The sequence below is a fragment of the Sinohyriopsis cumingii genome, chromosome 6 (genome assembly GCF_028554795.1).
Source record: "Sinohyriopsis cumingii isolate HCF-2022 chromosome 6, ASM2855479v2, whole genome shotgun sequence".
Classification (NCBI taxonomy): Eukaryota; Metazoa; Mollusca; class Bivalvia; order Unionida; family Unionidae; genus Sinohyriopsis; species Sinohyriopsis cumingii.
Genome location: NC_142966.1, coordinates 10,913,334 through 10,930,638, shown reverse-complemented (window position 1 = coordinate 10,930,638; position 17,305 = coordinate 10,913,334). Strand labels below are relative to the sequence as shown.

Genomic DNA, 17,305 nt, shown 5'->3' with positions numbered 1-17,305 from the left:
AACACAGTACACAGAACTTGATGTAAGTCATCTAAATTTAAAGCCTCACACTAAATTTTGCTTCAGTCCCAAAATTCCTTCCAAATTTACTGTGCAGAATTTTTTTTATATGACAGAATGGAGCTGACAGAAAGGGATGAACTATGGTTAGTGCAACTTGGAAAGTAATTGTTAACTGTGTCTATAAATAACTGATGACCAAATGGACACACATACAAGTGGTCAAAAAAGACCAACCAATGATTGCATATGTAATGATCAAATGGACACACATACAAATGGTCAAAAAAGACCAACTGATGATTGCATATGTGATACTGGTAGCTGAAACAGCATTTTGGATTTTCGGATAACAATGTATGAACAAACCAAGAGAAAGTCAAATCATGACAAAATTTTACAACAAATCTTTATTTTACAATAAATGATATGAAGAGAATACGATAATGACAAGTTCAATGTCATCATACTGGCATAATCATGGTGAACTCGCTTGTCTCCCTTCCCATGGTAATGGCAGCACCTGTCAGCACTAAAGAGCTATAATTAGAATAGGACAAGGACAAGTCAAATGTCATACTGGCATATTCATGGCAGAGTTGTTTGACTCCCTTTCATTGATAATGTCAGCACTAAAAGAGCTATAATTAGAATATGACAAGGGTAAGTCAAATGTCATCATACTGGCATATTTATGGTACATTTGACTGACTCTGTTTCCATAGTAATGTCAGCACTTGTCAGCATTTAAGAGCTATATACTTATAATACAATCAGGAAAAGTCCAACGTCATCATTCTGGCATGTGTATGGTACACTTGCTTAACACCATTCCATTATATATTTGTGCCCAATTATCAAACTGCAAAAGATAAAATGGAGAAGAGTTTTTTTCAAAGTTGTAATATCTCATGTGAACATCCAAGTTTGCACATGAGCAAAGATCTGCCCACTGAAGAATTTGTTTTTTCCTTGGCTCAAAGATCTAGCAAACCACATATGCAAGCTTGTAAATTCTAACCCAATTTGCATGAAGCTTGTAAACTCTAATGCAATTTTTATGTTTCTAACAAGGTTTTCATGTGCCTCAAAATATGAGCAGATCATTTGGAAAGGTGACACCACATGACAACATATAATCATATCTAACAGAAGTATCCACAGTAATTTCTGAAGAAAAAAAAGCATGAATTAAATTCTTCTTACCTGTTTTTATTCATTTCAATATAGGTCAAATCACAGATCTCTTCATTGTCTTCCTCTAAAAGTACAACATTAATAAAGATATACAATACAACATTAAAACTGCATTCGCTCCCAGACGAATTTTTAAATGATACAATACATACATGTTTTTTTGTAGCTCGAAATTATTTACATGTGACCTTGACTTTAATGTATAAAGGTTGAGTAAGTCTTGTGTATAATAAATAGTCCAGCTTGATGATGATTCACTCCAGCTATAAACAGAATCCATCAAGAGACTCTGGAAATATAAGCAAATGAAAAAATAAGCCCTCATGCAAATTTTCTATTATAGTGACCTTGACCTAAAAGTCAAAGGATTCAACATCTGTGTTGCAGAATAAACTGCTGTTGTTTGCAGTGATTTATCCCAAGTATGAAGAATCCATCAAGAGATTTAGAAGGAAAAAAATGAAAACTTCAACCAAAACCTTAATGCAAATTTTCTCTGATTGACTATGACCCCAAGGCCACAGGGGTGATAAAAGTATGTTGCAGAAGGAATTATCTTCGTGTCATAATGATTCATCCCAATTATGACATCAAGTGGTTTAGGATATATGAACAAATTAAGAACTTAAACCAAAGCCTTTATTACAAATTTTGTAAGACTGAGACCACGACCCCGTGTTGAGAGGGATGAATGAGCATGTCATGGAATGAATTATCTTGTTTCCTGAAGATTAATGCCAAATATGATGAGAATCAATGAATGGGTTTAGGAAATAATTGTAAGGTAATGGCAGAAATGTGACTGCCATGTCTTGCTTTTAACTAAAGTTGGCTTAACAACAATATGGCAATATGGCCTCTGTATGGCATATGGCAAGGGAATAAAATGGGCTTGACAAAATATGGTTTCTGTATGGAATAAAATGGGTTTCACAAAAATATGGCTTCTGTATAAAATATGGTAAAGGTATAAAATCATTCAATGTTCACTAAAATGGGCTTGATAAAATATGGCTTCCATATGGAATATGACAGGGGAATAAAATCAAGTTCTGACAAACCTTTCTGTAGCACCTTCAGGCAGTGACCATTATTGTAATTCCACATCCGTATAACTCCATCTCTACCACCTGTAATTAACCTGGAGAAAAAAAGAAAACACATTATAAGGGTTTAAACCAGAACTTCTTGGAAAGAAAGTCTTGGAAAGAAAGGCCATCTCATTTTCATAACATTGTACAATCATTATAACTTCCATCTCATTTTCATAACATTGTACAATCATTATAACTTCCATCTCATTTTCATCACAATGTATAATCATTATAACTCCCATCTCATTTTCACCACACTGTATGATCATTATTACTCCCATCTCATTTTCATCACACTGTACAATGATTATTAATCCCAAATCATTTTCATCACACTGTATAATCATTATAACTCCCATCTCATTTACATCACACTGTACAATCATTATAACTCCCATCTCATTTTCATTACACTGTACAATCATTAATACTCCCATCTCATTTACATCACACTGTACAATTATTATAACTCCCATCTCATTTTCATCACACTGTACAATCATTATTACTACCATCTGATTTACATCACATTGTTCAATCATTATAATTACCATCTGATTTACATCACACTGTTCAATCATTATAACTCCCATCTCATTTACATCACACTGTACAATCATTATTACTCCCATCTCATTTTCATCACACTGTAAAATCATTATTACTCCCATCTCGTTTACATCACACTGTACAATCATTACTCCCATCTCATTTTCATCACACTGTACAATCATTATTACTCCCATCTCATTTTCATCACACTGTATAATCATTATTACTCCCATCTCATTTTCATCACACTGTAAAATCATTATTACTCCCATCTCGTTTACATCACACTGTACAATCATTACTCCCATCTCATTTTCATCACACTGTACAATCATTATTACTCCCATCTCATTTTCATCACACTGTACAATCATTATTACTCCCATCTCATTTTCATCAAACTGTACAATCATTATTACTCCCATCTCATTTTCATCACAATGTACAATCATTATAACTCCTATCTTATTTTCATCACACTGTACAATCATTATAACTCCCATCTTATTTTCATCACACTGTACAATCATTATAACTCCATTCTCATTTTCATCACAATGTACAATCATTATTACTCCCATCTCACCTCTATCAGACTGCATTGTCACCATAACATACATTGTTGGCTGTTAACTTCTGTGTGTTACAAAACTGAAAACTGTGATTGAAATGTTAAAAGAAAAAACTTACAAATTATATGAGTAATAAAAGTAGCTGTAATGAAATTGTCTTCCTTAGATTAAGTGGCAGTAACCTCACCCCCCCCCCCAATTTCAAACACTATAAAAAGCCACAGAATGCACTTACCTTCGACCCGAATTGTCAAATGTCATACAGGTGATAGCTGAGTCGCCATGAGCACCCCCATATTCAAATATGGGAGTTCCTGTCTCCAAGTCCCACAGCTTTACTGCCTGGGAAAACAAGGGAATTTTTGAGAGACTTGATTCAAAGTATAAAACATAATGTTCAAAATTGTCATGACCTATGGAGAAAATCATTCTTAGATTAATCGATGACAACTTCCTAGGCCAGCCAGCCAGCCAGCCAGCCAAGGCATCATGGGGGTAGTAAACTTTACTGAAACTAGCCAAATGTTTATACTACAGAGAACTTAAAAATGTACATGGAACATGGATACAACAGCACAGTACCTGAAATTGCTAACAAGCCAACCTAAAAAAGACCAAACAGACAGACAGGCAATGACAACACTTCATACCACTGCCACTGTCATGGTGGGGCATAAAAAGTTGTTTAGATGGCTTTACATGTATTCTCTGTTCCAAGCTACTAGATTAATACTGAAATCATTTCCCTCTTAACCATATGGTGGTTTTATAACAAATGTACATAAAAAATTTTAAAACGAAGTAGTTAAATTAGAAATTTAATTTAATCAAGCAATGTGTTTAAAAATAATTAAAATTAATGTTTTGCAACAAATGTCCCTCTGAGAAATCTGCCAAAATATTTCCCTACCACCTTCCTAACATGACCCTGACCTGGGATATTTTGGCCCCCTCAGATCTTTCCCCTTCTTCCCCAAAATATATTCTACCAAGTTGAACTTTTGGCCCCCTCAGATCTTTCCCCTTCTTCCCCAAAATATATTCTACCAAGTTGAACTTATACTTATGTAAAAAGTATATATATATATATATATATATATATATATATATATATATATATAAATGCTGCATCTCAGATCTAACAGAGAACAAAGTACTTTCTTGGAGCCTTTTATTACTTGGCCTTGCCTGTAAAACATGCTATTACATGTGTTATTTCACTTTCAGTAGTAGTAGTAGTATATACAGGGTTTATCAACACATCAGCACATCATATGGTGCCAATTAAAAGAAAAATTCTAAATATGTAAAAATATAAAGAACTGTAAAAAAAAATATGGGAAAATAAAGCCTTCAAAAAAATCCCCGAATAAATATTAAGTATCAAAGAATGACAAAAAGAAAAGCTTTCTCTTGCAGTACATCATCATCAAGTTTCTTGATGGAGTGCATATTAAAATGCTTCTGTCTAACAGGGAGGAAGGTGACACATTTGACAAGAATATGTTGCACTGTCAATGGACAATAGCAGGGTATGCACTAGACAGAGCTCACTGACTTCAAGAAGTATGCATGATTCAGTATGTGTGTCCAATACCTGATGGTACAGGTATCGCTGTAACATGTTCGATATGAGATGCCACTCATCAATGGTGGATTTGATGACCTGATTGTACAGTATCTCTGTAACATGTTCGATATGAGATGCCACTCATCAATGGTCGATTTGATGACCTGATGGTATAGGTATCACTGTAACATGTTTGATATGAGATGCCACTCATCAATGGTCGATTTGATGACCTGATTGTACAGTATCTCTGTAACATGTTTGATATGAGATGCCACTCATCAATGGTCGATTTGATGACCTGAAGGTACAGGTATCTCTGTAACATGTTCGATATGAGATGCCACTCATCAATGGTGGATTTGATGACCTGATTGTACAGTATCTCTGTAACATGTTCGATATGAGATGCCACTCATCAATGGTCGATTTGATGACCTGATGGTATAGGTATCACTGTAACATGTTTGATATGAGATGCCACTCATCAATGGTGGATTTGATGACCTGATTGTACAGTATCTCTGTAACATGTTCGATATGAGATGCCACTCATCAATGGTCGATTTGATGACCTGATGGTATAGGTATCACTGTAACATGTTCGATATGAGATGCCACTCATCAATGGTGGATTTGATGACCTGATTGTACAGTATCTCTGTAACATGTTTGATATGAGATGCCACTCATCAATGGTGGATTTGATGACCTGATGGTATAGGTATCACTGTAACATGTTCGATATTAGATGCCACTCATCAATGGTGGATTTGATGACCTGATTGTACAGTATCTCTGTAACATGTTTGATATGAGATGCCACTCATCAATGGTCGATTTGATGACCTGATGGTACAGGTATCTCTGTAACATGTTCGATATGAGATGCCACTCGTCAATGGTGGATTTGATGACCTGATTCTTGTTTGTTTTTATTCACATATTTTGCCAAGAATAAATAAAATGCTGACTTATGTAACACTTAAAGTATAGGGAATCTTACATTTTGGAAAATGATGACTGCTGGGTAGCTTTGGCTGATTGATCTGCACTTTAGTAACCTTAATAACAATGAGATTAAGCAGCCACCTGTGCAGAATGATTTTCTGATTTTTCAACATTGCATGAGCAAATCAGATATTTCGTATGAGTTTGGCTATTACTTTGCTGAACTTTATTATAAAGCAAAGACACAAAATCCTGCCTCAAAGATGAAAATGATACCTGCACAGGTATCTCCTATTTAAGGCAAAGCAAAAACTGAGCCAGAGTAAAATGTTGTCTGTCAAACCACTTACAGATCCCTCTGAGCATGAGACTACTTGCTTGAAACTGGGGTTGTACATGCAGCAGGTGACTGGTTCCTTGTGGCTGGTCACTACATCTGCATGGAGATTTGGTCTGAAGGCAGAAAATGGTATCAGTCTAAGGATTTGACATGCAATTAATTAAACAAAGAACTTGAAATGATTGTCTTGAATAATTAGTTATAAAACTGTCATTATTAAATATCATGCAGCAATGCCTGATTTGAACGACCTCTGCTATGAGTGATCAATTGTCATTTATGATGATATTAATCATGCATGGATTGAATTTAATATTTTAATTCCACTGGTGCAAGTGACCACATCCAAAACCTGACCAGTCACCATAATTGTTGGATACAATGTGTGCTTCTAAACCACCAATAACAATTGCAAAACTAGATAGAAAGACTAGTCAAAGTGTACTGGACTGAGTACACTTAAAGTGTATTAGAGCTTGTATACTTGTGTAAGTGTATTGGACTGAGTATTATACTTAAAGTATATTGGACTAAGTATTATACTTAAAGTGTATTGGACTGAGTATTGTACTTAAAGTATATTGGACTGAGTATTGTACTTAAAGTATACAGAACTGAGTATTATACTTAAAGTGTATTGGAGTGAGTATTATACTTAAAGGATACTAAGCTGAGTATTAAACTTAAAGTGTATTGGACTGAGTATTATACTTAAAGCATATTGAACAGAATATTGTACTTAAAGTGTATTGCACTGAGTATTATACTTAATGTATAATGAACTGAGTATCATACTTAAAGCATATTGAACTAAGTATTATATTTAAAGCATATTGGAGTGAGAATTATACTTAAAGTATATTGGACTGAATATTGTACTTAAAGTGTATTGGACTGAGTATTATACTTAAAATATATTGGACTGAGTATTATACTTAAAGCATATTGAACTGAGTATTATACTTAAAGTGTGTTGGACCGAGTATTATACTTAAAGTGTATTGGACTGAGTATTTAAGTGTATTGGACTGAGTATTATACTTAAAGCATATTTAACTGAGTATTATACTTAATGTGTATTGGACTGAGTATTATACTTAAAGCATATTGAACTGAGTATTATACTTAAAGCATATTTAACTGAGTATTATACTTAATGTGTATTGGACTGTGCATTATACTTAAAGCATATTGAACTGAGTATTATACTTAATGTGTATTGGACTGAGTATTATACTTAAAGCATATTGGACTGAGTATTATACTTAAAGCATATTGAACTGAGTATTATACTTAAAGCATATTTAACTGAGTATTATACTTAATGTGTATTGGACTGTGCATTATACTTAAAGCATATTTAACTGAGTATTATACTTAATGTGTATTGGACTGAGTATTATACTTAAAATATATTGGACTGAGTATTATACTTAAAGCATATTGAACTGAGTATTATACTTAAAGCATATTGGACTGAGTATTATACTTAAAGTATATTGAACTGAGTATTATACTTAACATGTATTGAACTGAGTATTATACTTAATGTGTATTGGACTGATTATTATACTTAAAGTGTATTGGACTGAGTATTGTACTTAAAGTATATTGGACTGAGTATTGTACTTAAAGTATATTGGACTGAGTATTGTACTTAAAGTATATTGGACTGAGTATTGTACTTAAAGTATATTGGACTGAGTATTGTACTTAAAGTATATTGGACTGAGTATTATACTTAATGTGTATTGGACTGAGTATTAAAGTGTACTGGATTAGATATATTCAATGCATATTGAATTCAGTACACTTACAGATTTTGTATAATTTAAGTGTACTGTATTCAGATACTTCATGTGCACTAGATTTTGTATACCAAGTACCATATATGCTCACTTAGAGGTCCAATCCAACTGCGAACAACTGCAGAATTAGCCAGCAGGTCTATGTTATTTTTTGTACTGATTACTCCTAACAAACTGGATGGACCCAGACTTGCCTGCATATTATTAAATAGCAGATCTGGATCTGTGAAGTTTGCAGTTGGATCTGACTTTAATGCCAGCATATACAGTAATGGATATAATTGGTAGTTGATATATATATGGTAATGGATATAAATGGTAGTTGATATATATATGGTAATTGGATATATATGGTAATGGATATATATATGGTAATTGGATATATATGGTAATGGATATAAATGATAATTGGATATATATATGGTAATGGATATAAATGGTAGTGGGATATATATATATATATATATATATATATATATATATATATATATATATATATATATATATATATATATATATACGGTAATGGATATAAATGGTAACTATGTTTATACCATAACTGAAAAATCGATCACATGATGCACATAATGGTTTCATTCTTTTACCTGCTTGAGAAATCAACATAAACTAGAAAATAAAATATTGGCATTATTATTACCTTCCTTTTTCTTGAAATTCTTTTACAATGCACTTATTACAATGGAATATAATTTTGAGAAATTCTTTGAGATATGACTTATTTTTATGATTTTGTCAAGAAATTTAAAATAAATCTTCATTCATAACCTTTATAAGTAAATCTTGATTGTTATAATTACTAAATTCAATCTGAAACAATAAATGAAGGAAACTGTTTAAATGAAAAATGTCAAAACATACAGAATTTCATAGAAAGTTTTTAGGGTTTTTTGTTAAGTAGAATAATTCTTACAATTTGCAAAATATTGTAAACAAACTAAAATAAATTATAAGCAAAATAGCTTAAAGACTTTACAGTTTTGTTGCTTATAAAATTTGACATTGGTGTACTAAACATAATTTTATTTACTGATTATGTAATAAGTTATTAATTCATCTGTTTACATACATGTACATGAATATATCCCATTATGTACCGAATTGTGTGACATTGTCACAAAAACCAGAAAATGAATAAATGCAAAGGTACAAATATTATGACCTATTCAAGCTATTGTCAATTTGATAACATTAGATAATACAGAATTTAGAACTATGATATAAAAAGCTGTGGAAATAGAAATTATAAATTACTGTCTTAGGACCAAAAATGTAATCAAGCAACGTATAAGACATAAATTATAACAACAGCGAAACTTTTGGGTACCTAGTTCAGAATTATTTTTTTCTTCAGTTATGCATTATTAACTTTAAATACATGTGCAAATAAAAAATATTTACTCTAAATGTATACGACTATAGCTGAATACTGGGCGATATCAGTAATACAATCGTGAAATGTCACAGGATACAAACATGGCCAACCTATAAAAACTGTAATTAAAAGGTCTATATATATGTTCAATAAGTGTTCTCTTTTTCCTTTTCATAACCCAGTGAAAATTTTGACCTTGAAAACTGGCACTCCTGCACAGACCTTGTATGAGAGACCACCTGTCTAAACAAATCAGTTTTTGTTGACAGAGAGGTGATCTCTCAGATGGGTTTCACTGTATTTCACAGTACAGAAAATATCTATCTCTGCTATAAAATATATCTTACAGCCCAGTTTTCAAAATCCAGGTAATAATTCCAAGTGTTCAAGGCAACACTATTTCACTCTACATCAAGAATTCAGTCTGTAAAGATCTGATGGACATAATACATTTTTCAGATTTGTTAACATGAAAAATTGATTAGTACAAGCCTGAGAAGTAGAATGAAAATAATGTAAGGAATGACAGTAAAAACTTCACATATGAAATGGAATTAGTTTCATGACCTTAAGTATTAATATAAGATTACATGGCAAATTTAAACAATTTTTTTTTAACCAAAAAAGGTTTTATTTTTAAGGCAGCTCTAACTTTATGTATTTTAAAAAATGTATAAAAAAGGAAACATTCACATTCTTCTTTATCCATCTTTATTTGGTTCCTATGTCTTTATGTATTTTTATTTAGTCCCTATACTTTTATGCATCTTTATTTGGTTCCTATGTCTTTATGTATTTTTATTTAGTCCCTATGCATCTTTATTTGGTTCCTATATATCTTTTATCTGGTCCTTATGCTATTGACTCAAGATATTATCATTAAAGACAATAATCAAATTTTAATCAAAAAAATATCTAAATCATTTCATTATAGAATAATCAATTAATCAATCTGAAAAAATATTTTATTAATTTATTTATAAAAATAAGAAAACATAACTTGCAATTTCACTGCCTGAAATCTATATAGTACACACTGATTATAAACGTAGGTCATACATGAAAATTGAATCTTCTCCTAAGGAAAAAAAGATATTCCATATTAATTTTCACCTTGTGGAGATATTGTAAAAGTTGTTATTCATGTCATTTTTCAATCTTCACTATTTCATTTCAATTTGTATGCATGAGTTTAAAATGTCTAAGTGTGTATATGTGTGTCTCTATATATACACTCACAACATGTATGTATGTGTGTGTGTGTGTGTGTGTGCATGTGTGTGTGTGTGCATGTGTGTGTGTGTGTGTATGCATGGATGTATGTATGGATGGATGTATGTATGTGTGTGTGTGTGTGTGTGTGTATGCATGGATGTATGTGTGTGTGTGTGCGTATGCATGGATGTATGTATGTATGGATATATGTATGTATGTATGTATGTATGTATGTCTGTGTGTATGTATGTGTGTATGTATGTATGTATGTATGTATGTATGTATGTGTGTGTGTCTGTTTGTGTGTGTGTTTGTGTCTGTGTGTATGTATGTATGTATGTATGTATGTATGTATGTATGTATGTATAACAGCCTATCAGCACAATACTCCATATTAAGTGTCAATTAAAAGTTTAATACAGTAAAGATAAAGAACTGAGCCAGAAAGCATGAGGAAGATGTAAATATGTAGTATTCCAAAATAAAACACAGAATGTAAAGGTATTAAAACGTATATATAAAAAAGATAAAGGTGAAAAATATAAAATCCGCAAAATATAGTCTAAACTTGTTTTATACCATCAACCTCCCTCCCTCAAAAAGTTAAACATATTCTGTCTCACAGGGTGAAGTCAATTCACTCAACAGAAATGTATTCTGTTGGTGAAAACAGGCAAAGTATGCGCCCGACAGGAGGTATGCATGAACCAGGAATGTGTGTCCTAGATCCAAAAGGCACAATATACCACCTCATTCCTTCAATTTGTTCCATGAAGGATGCCATTCTCAATTGATGAGTTTGATGTTCTATAGCTTCACACTCAATGAATTTACAGATATTACATGATGGAATTACAGTGACCCCTAACTATACAACCATTTTTATGGAGCAGTAAAAATAAAATATAATTACAGCACATCAGGACACTTTATAGTGGAGCATAATATACACAGTATTAGTATAATATAATATAATGTAACCAAATCCATGACACTACGCACCCTATACAAAGGCCAGCATTGTACAAAGGTACCTTACAGTGAGGGAATAATGTATATAGAAATGTCACCTTATACTGGGGTACATTATACATAGTATTGCTATTACAAAATATAATGGGATCCATGACCATACCTGCCTTATAAAATGGAATGTTATACTGAGGTGTCTTATAGTGAGGGGTCACTTTATGTCACAGCAGATCTGTGTCTACACTCATCACAATCATGTGCATGTTATAGAGGATTAAATACAACAAATGTACTAGTTTTGTCAACAGAAATTGGATTAACAAGAGTGGCTTGTGTAATGTAATGATAAATAAAAAACACATCATGATGTGGTAACCTGAAGAAAAAAATATCCTCCCCTTAAAAATAAAAAAAGTTGACAAGTAAGTAGAGCCAAAGCTGTGACACTCGAAATAAGATTTATCACATAGTGAAAGATGTCAATTCAAAACTGCGTGCAGAAGATTTCAAGCAACTGTGTAGCAGTTATTTCCATTTACTAAAAGAAGAGTTTTTGACTGGAGCCTTACCTGGATGGTGCACTCTGATCAATACTTAAAATAAATGGAATAAATTAATTTAGATATCGACAAAATCTAAGATTAATTAGAGATATATATCGATACAATGCAGATAACCCCATAAAATATGATCCAAAAGAAAGTAAAGTAGTCAAACAGGTTCTGAGATGCCAACCCTAGTCAAACAGGTTCTGAGATGCCAACCCTAGTCAAACAGGTTCTAAGATGCCAACCTTAGTTAAACAGGTTTCCCTGAGATGCCAATCCTAGTCAAACAGGTTTTGAGATATAAAACCTAGTCAAACAGGTTCTGCGATGCCAACCCAAGTCAAACAGGTTCTGAGATACCAACCCCAGTGAAACAGGTTCTGAGATGCCAACCTTAGTTAAACAGGTTTCACTGAGATGCCAAGCCTAGTCAAACAGGTTCTGAGATACCATCCCCAGTCAAACAGGTTCTGAGATGCCAACAATAGTCATACAGGTTCTGAGATGCCAATAATAGTCATACAGGTTCTGAGATGCCAACAATAGTCGTACACGTTCTGAGATGCCAACAATAGTCATACAGGTTCTGAGATGCCAACAATAGTCATACAGGTTCTGAGATGCCAACAATAGTCGTACACGTTCTGAGATGCCAACAATAGTCATACAGGTTCTGAGATGCCAACAATAGTCATACAGGTTCTGAGATGTCAACCCCTGAGCATGCTCATTATGAACACTAGCCATAATTTTGTAGAATGTATGCAGCCTGTCTAGAACAGATAAAAAACTACAGTTATATTACATCTTCCTATAAGCCTATACATATATATATATATATATATATATATATATATATATATATATATATATATATATATATATATATATATAGAAACAATGAAGGTCTAATGTTAAATCCATTTCTTCATTTCCAGAACCATCAGATCCATCTTGGGCAAAATAATAACCATCAACACCAGTCCTCATTAATTATCTGCATTTTTCTTTTCTTTTCATCTCTGCTGCTATTGTTTTTTACTAAGTCCTGTCTGTGAAGATCCTGTGAAAGGTGGGAAGGTGTTACCGTTGATACTACCCTAGACTGAAGACATCCACTGCCATGCCTTCTGGTTTAACACTGGAGAGACAAAAATAGTAAGCTTTTTCTCCACCACATTGCAAACAAGTCTACCATTCACTTTCTACAAAGATGAAAGAGTGTTTCTGTTGGTGTAGAGATCATTCTGTGAGGACTGCTCTCTCATATCTGGATTGGCTATTTGCCAGAATAATTTTCTTGCAGAATCTGAGAGTGATCCCCAAAGCTGTCCAACAGAGGAGGTTCCAGACTTCCAATCAGTGAGATGGTGCTTTCTGTAGCAGCTATGACACAATAATGTTTTGTCTTATCTGGTTGATGCTCCCATGAAGTGCTTGAAAAAGATTTCTTGTTCATGTGAAGGGAAGATTCATACTGATACCACATGCCCTGCAACACTAACCATCAGTCTACAGGTGAACACCCAACCTGAATCAGGAATTGGTATAATGGAAGGAGTGAGATTTTGGTGCATAAATTGGTCACTCCAGTCAGAAACATGTCCTGATTTTTCCACCAATTCCATGTTCTATGAAATTTCGATCTTAAAGAGTCCGGAATGGACTAGGGGTTCTTGTGAGTTCTCTGGTTGCTACATGTAATAACTGGAGAGGCCACATATGAAGCCTTCCTTAAAGGGAACCAAGTCCAGGGGTGAAGATAGACTTGAATTATAGGGAGAACTGACTTCTCCTTTTGCACAGAGCATGAAAAAATTATAGCTCAACAAGGAGAAGTGGAAGTGAAGTAAGAAATGATTTATATATATATATAGTGTGTGATCTGTTATTTGAATTATGCCCTCTATTTCCCGTATTCATATTTGCATTTAACATTGGATTAAAGCAATACTTTATTTTCAATTAGAAAATTTTTTGAGTTATTTTGGCCATATGACTTTAAAAGAGAATAATAAAAGCTACAATGTAACAAATTTTAACTGAGTAACCAGATTACATTATTGTAATTGCAAGTTAGTGAAAATGCTTAATCAACTACCCTTAATCACATTTTATTTTACTTTCTAAAAGTTCACAATAATGGCACTCTAAAGGTTTCTAAATGCATTTGAAACAAACCCTGTACCCTGTACATGAGTAAAAATGCACACGTCTTCCGATCATACCTTTTGTCCTGATTTCTTTCTTGTGGATTAAACTTTACCATAACTATTCATACATGACACACTAATATGCATAAAATTACAGACATGTAGGTATATGAACTAAACCTTTCTTTCCAACCAAATCAACACAGACTTGTGAGTGCATCTAGTTTTAGAAGAAGTGTTTTCATAATGTAACCACTCACTTGATATAGCTCCATTGATAGGGTTGTAAACTTATGGTTTACTTATTTGCCTATGTACTAGTAGTAGTTTTAGGCACTGGTTAAATAGTATTTGCTTCGCTGCTTTTTTCCTTATTTTCACAAATACTAGTCAAGTCAGAATACAACTTTAACCATACAAGACTTCTCACGAATTCCACAACATATCATTGCCCCATATGTTTCTGACCTTCATAACTGCATTTTAAAGCTATATCTTCAATAACATAATACCTAGGCTTTGCATTCCATGAATCGTATATTTTTCTGAATATATTTGCCGAAAAATTTACGAAAACAGACAATCTTAAAAAGTGGTACTTCCCAGACACAGTAATGTCTGCCATTATTTCCTTGTTACTGGTGCATTTACAGTTTCAAGCTAATTTTATTACGAAACAGTGTACAAGAGGCAGTTAAAATGTCCAGATCACTGATTCAGTCCATAAAACACAAATTGCTATTTATATACTATTGTTAAAGTTTCAAAACATGTTTGTATGTTTTTATCATCAAAGGATAACTTACTCAGGAAATGGTTAATGGTCAATCACATATCAAAATACATGCTTCTGAATGTGCAAGAGTTTGTTGGTGTAATTGATATCAACACTAGCTACTGATGGTTTGATGAATACATTTGGCTACAAGACAACACTAGAACTAAACTGGATAAGTACTGCTGGTTTCCCTACTTAAAATGTATTTGCGGGTGATCCATGAATCTTCCAAGATGAGTATACTGCTTTGATGGTACTATGGCCAGGAAATGGCGTTGCTTATTCCTCAGTTCTTTTAAGGCCACAAATCCATGTTGCTGTGTCAAAGTTGTACACGGTGTCATGGCAGTACAAGAGGCATGGCAAACTTATCATTGGGTGGTAGGAGTCCACAGGTCCATTAGCACTGAACAGGAACATTAAGAAATCAGGGTTATCAGCCCAATGGGTCATTAAAATTTGGAACCTATTTCCCTCAGTTAATACAGAAACACAGGGAAAGGGGCTCAATCAAAGCTACTCTCTTTCCTCAAAACCAGTGGTCTAAACCTGATGTCCAGTGCTCAGCACTTGGTATCTGATGCTCTGTGCTCACTGACCAGAGACCGAAAATAGGAGATTGGTACAAATCATACCTGATGGTTGCTAGGAGATTGGTACAAATCATACCTGATGGTTGCTAGGAGATTGGTACAAATCATACCTGATGGTTGCTAGGAGATTGGTACAAATCATACCTGATGGTTGCTAGGAGATTGGTACAAATCATACCTGATGGTTGCTAGGAGACTGGTACAAATCATACCTGATGGTTGCAGACTAGTGTCCAGTAATCCATGATTGCAGATGTTCAGTGTCCACTACCCTGTGTGCATTGTCCAATGCTCAGTGACAGTCATTCTATGACTGTCACGTGATACATTTGCCAGTGACCATTGATGGACTTTCAATGTCTGTCATTTAACTTATTACCCAGTGCCTGGTACCATACCCCAGGTGATACATTGCCCAGTGACCTGTGTCCAGTTTAGGTGACCTAGTGCCTAGTGAGTGGTGGCTAGTACATGCCTGGTGAGTGATGGCTAGTAGGTGCATGGTGAGTGGTGGTTAGTAGGTGCTTGGTGCATGGTGGCTAGTGCCTGGTGAGTGATGACCTAGTGTCTAGTGAGTGTTGGCTAGTAAGTGCATAGTGATTGGTGGCTAGTAGGTGCCTGGTGAGTGGTGTCTAGTGAGTGGTGGTTAGTAGGTGCATAGTGATTGGTGGCTAGTAGGTGCCTGGTGATTAGACCATGTGGAAGATATTGGAGAATCTCTTTTCAGGACTCTGATGAATGAGAGTCCATTGATTTTAAACACAGGTCTATTCAGGCAAGAAGAAGACTGTGCTTCCCTTGCATCAGAAAGGCAGAACTCACTGCTGGGTGCTGGCCACCTCCCTCTACAGGAAAGTGCAGAGGATCCCTCTCTTGCACGAACTTCCTTTCATGTGTCATTGATTCCACCTCTGTGAAATCATAATCTGGCAAGAGTCAAGGAACCCTCCCTTGCAGGGGGCTTGTGACTTCCCTAAATCACAAATTGCTGTTGACCCCCTAAATCACAAATTGCTGTTGACCCATGATGAGAATGGAAATATTCTTCCAATGTCAATGAGGAAAAAGCTAGTCTTTCTTCCCGGCCATGTTGGCTTGATGACTTCCAGCCAAGTCTGACACCATATCAGACAAGGACTGCATACATTCACAGTCCATGCAAAACATGTAGGGGGTAGGGGTGTCTCGTGTAGTCTTGTATGACTGCATTTACCAATAAAATGAATACTGAAAGTAAACACAAGAAAAATACAAAACAGTGAACTAGAACAAGAACTGGCTAGATAATACTTACCCAAAAACTGGCTATTAATAGAGGAATGATAACCCAAAAAGTACCACTTCAACAACAAGGTACTCAAAACCATCACAAAAGGGGCACATGTACATGATCATTACACACAACTGTAGAGAAAATAGTAAATATAATAAGGACTGATTGACAGTAACAAAGCCTAAACACCAGAATGATGAAACAGTGTGTGCCCATGAGACACATGACATCTGCATAATGTTCAGGGAAAAGAATGGCGATATTCCAATTGTCAGAAGCTGACTAACATATCTGAC

The 17,305-nt window shown here is 34.1% G+C and overlaps 1 protein-coding gene across 2 annotated transcripts in view; it reads right to left on the bottom strand.

Moving 5' to 3' along the window:
• Positions 1-17,305, bottom strand: part of LOC149796367 (cilia- and flagella-associated protein 337-like) — a 175,110-nt gene that overhangs the window by 50,103 nt on the left and 107,702 nt on the right. Inside the window, exons 15-19 of one of the 2 annotated variants that reach the window (XM_089961042.1) lie at positions 12,234-12,257; positions 6,287-6,389; positions 3,651-3,757; positions 2,259-2,338; positions 1,207-1,261 (exon numbers count right to left, since the gene is read on the bottom strand). In XM_089961042.1, coding sequence (XP_089817168.1) covers positions 1,207-1,261; positions 2,259-2,338; positions 3,651-3,757; positions 6,287-6,389; positions 12,234-12,257 — 369 coding nt within the window. The remainder of the gene's footprint in view (positions 1-1,206; positions 1,262-2,258; positions 2,339-3,650; positions 3,758-6,286; positions 6,390-12,233; positions 12,258-17,305) is intronic. The other variant, XM_089961043.1, reaches the window with a different exon arrangement.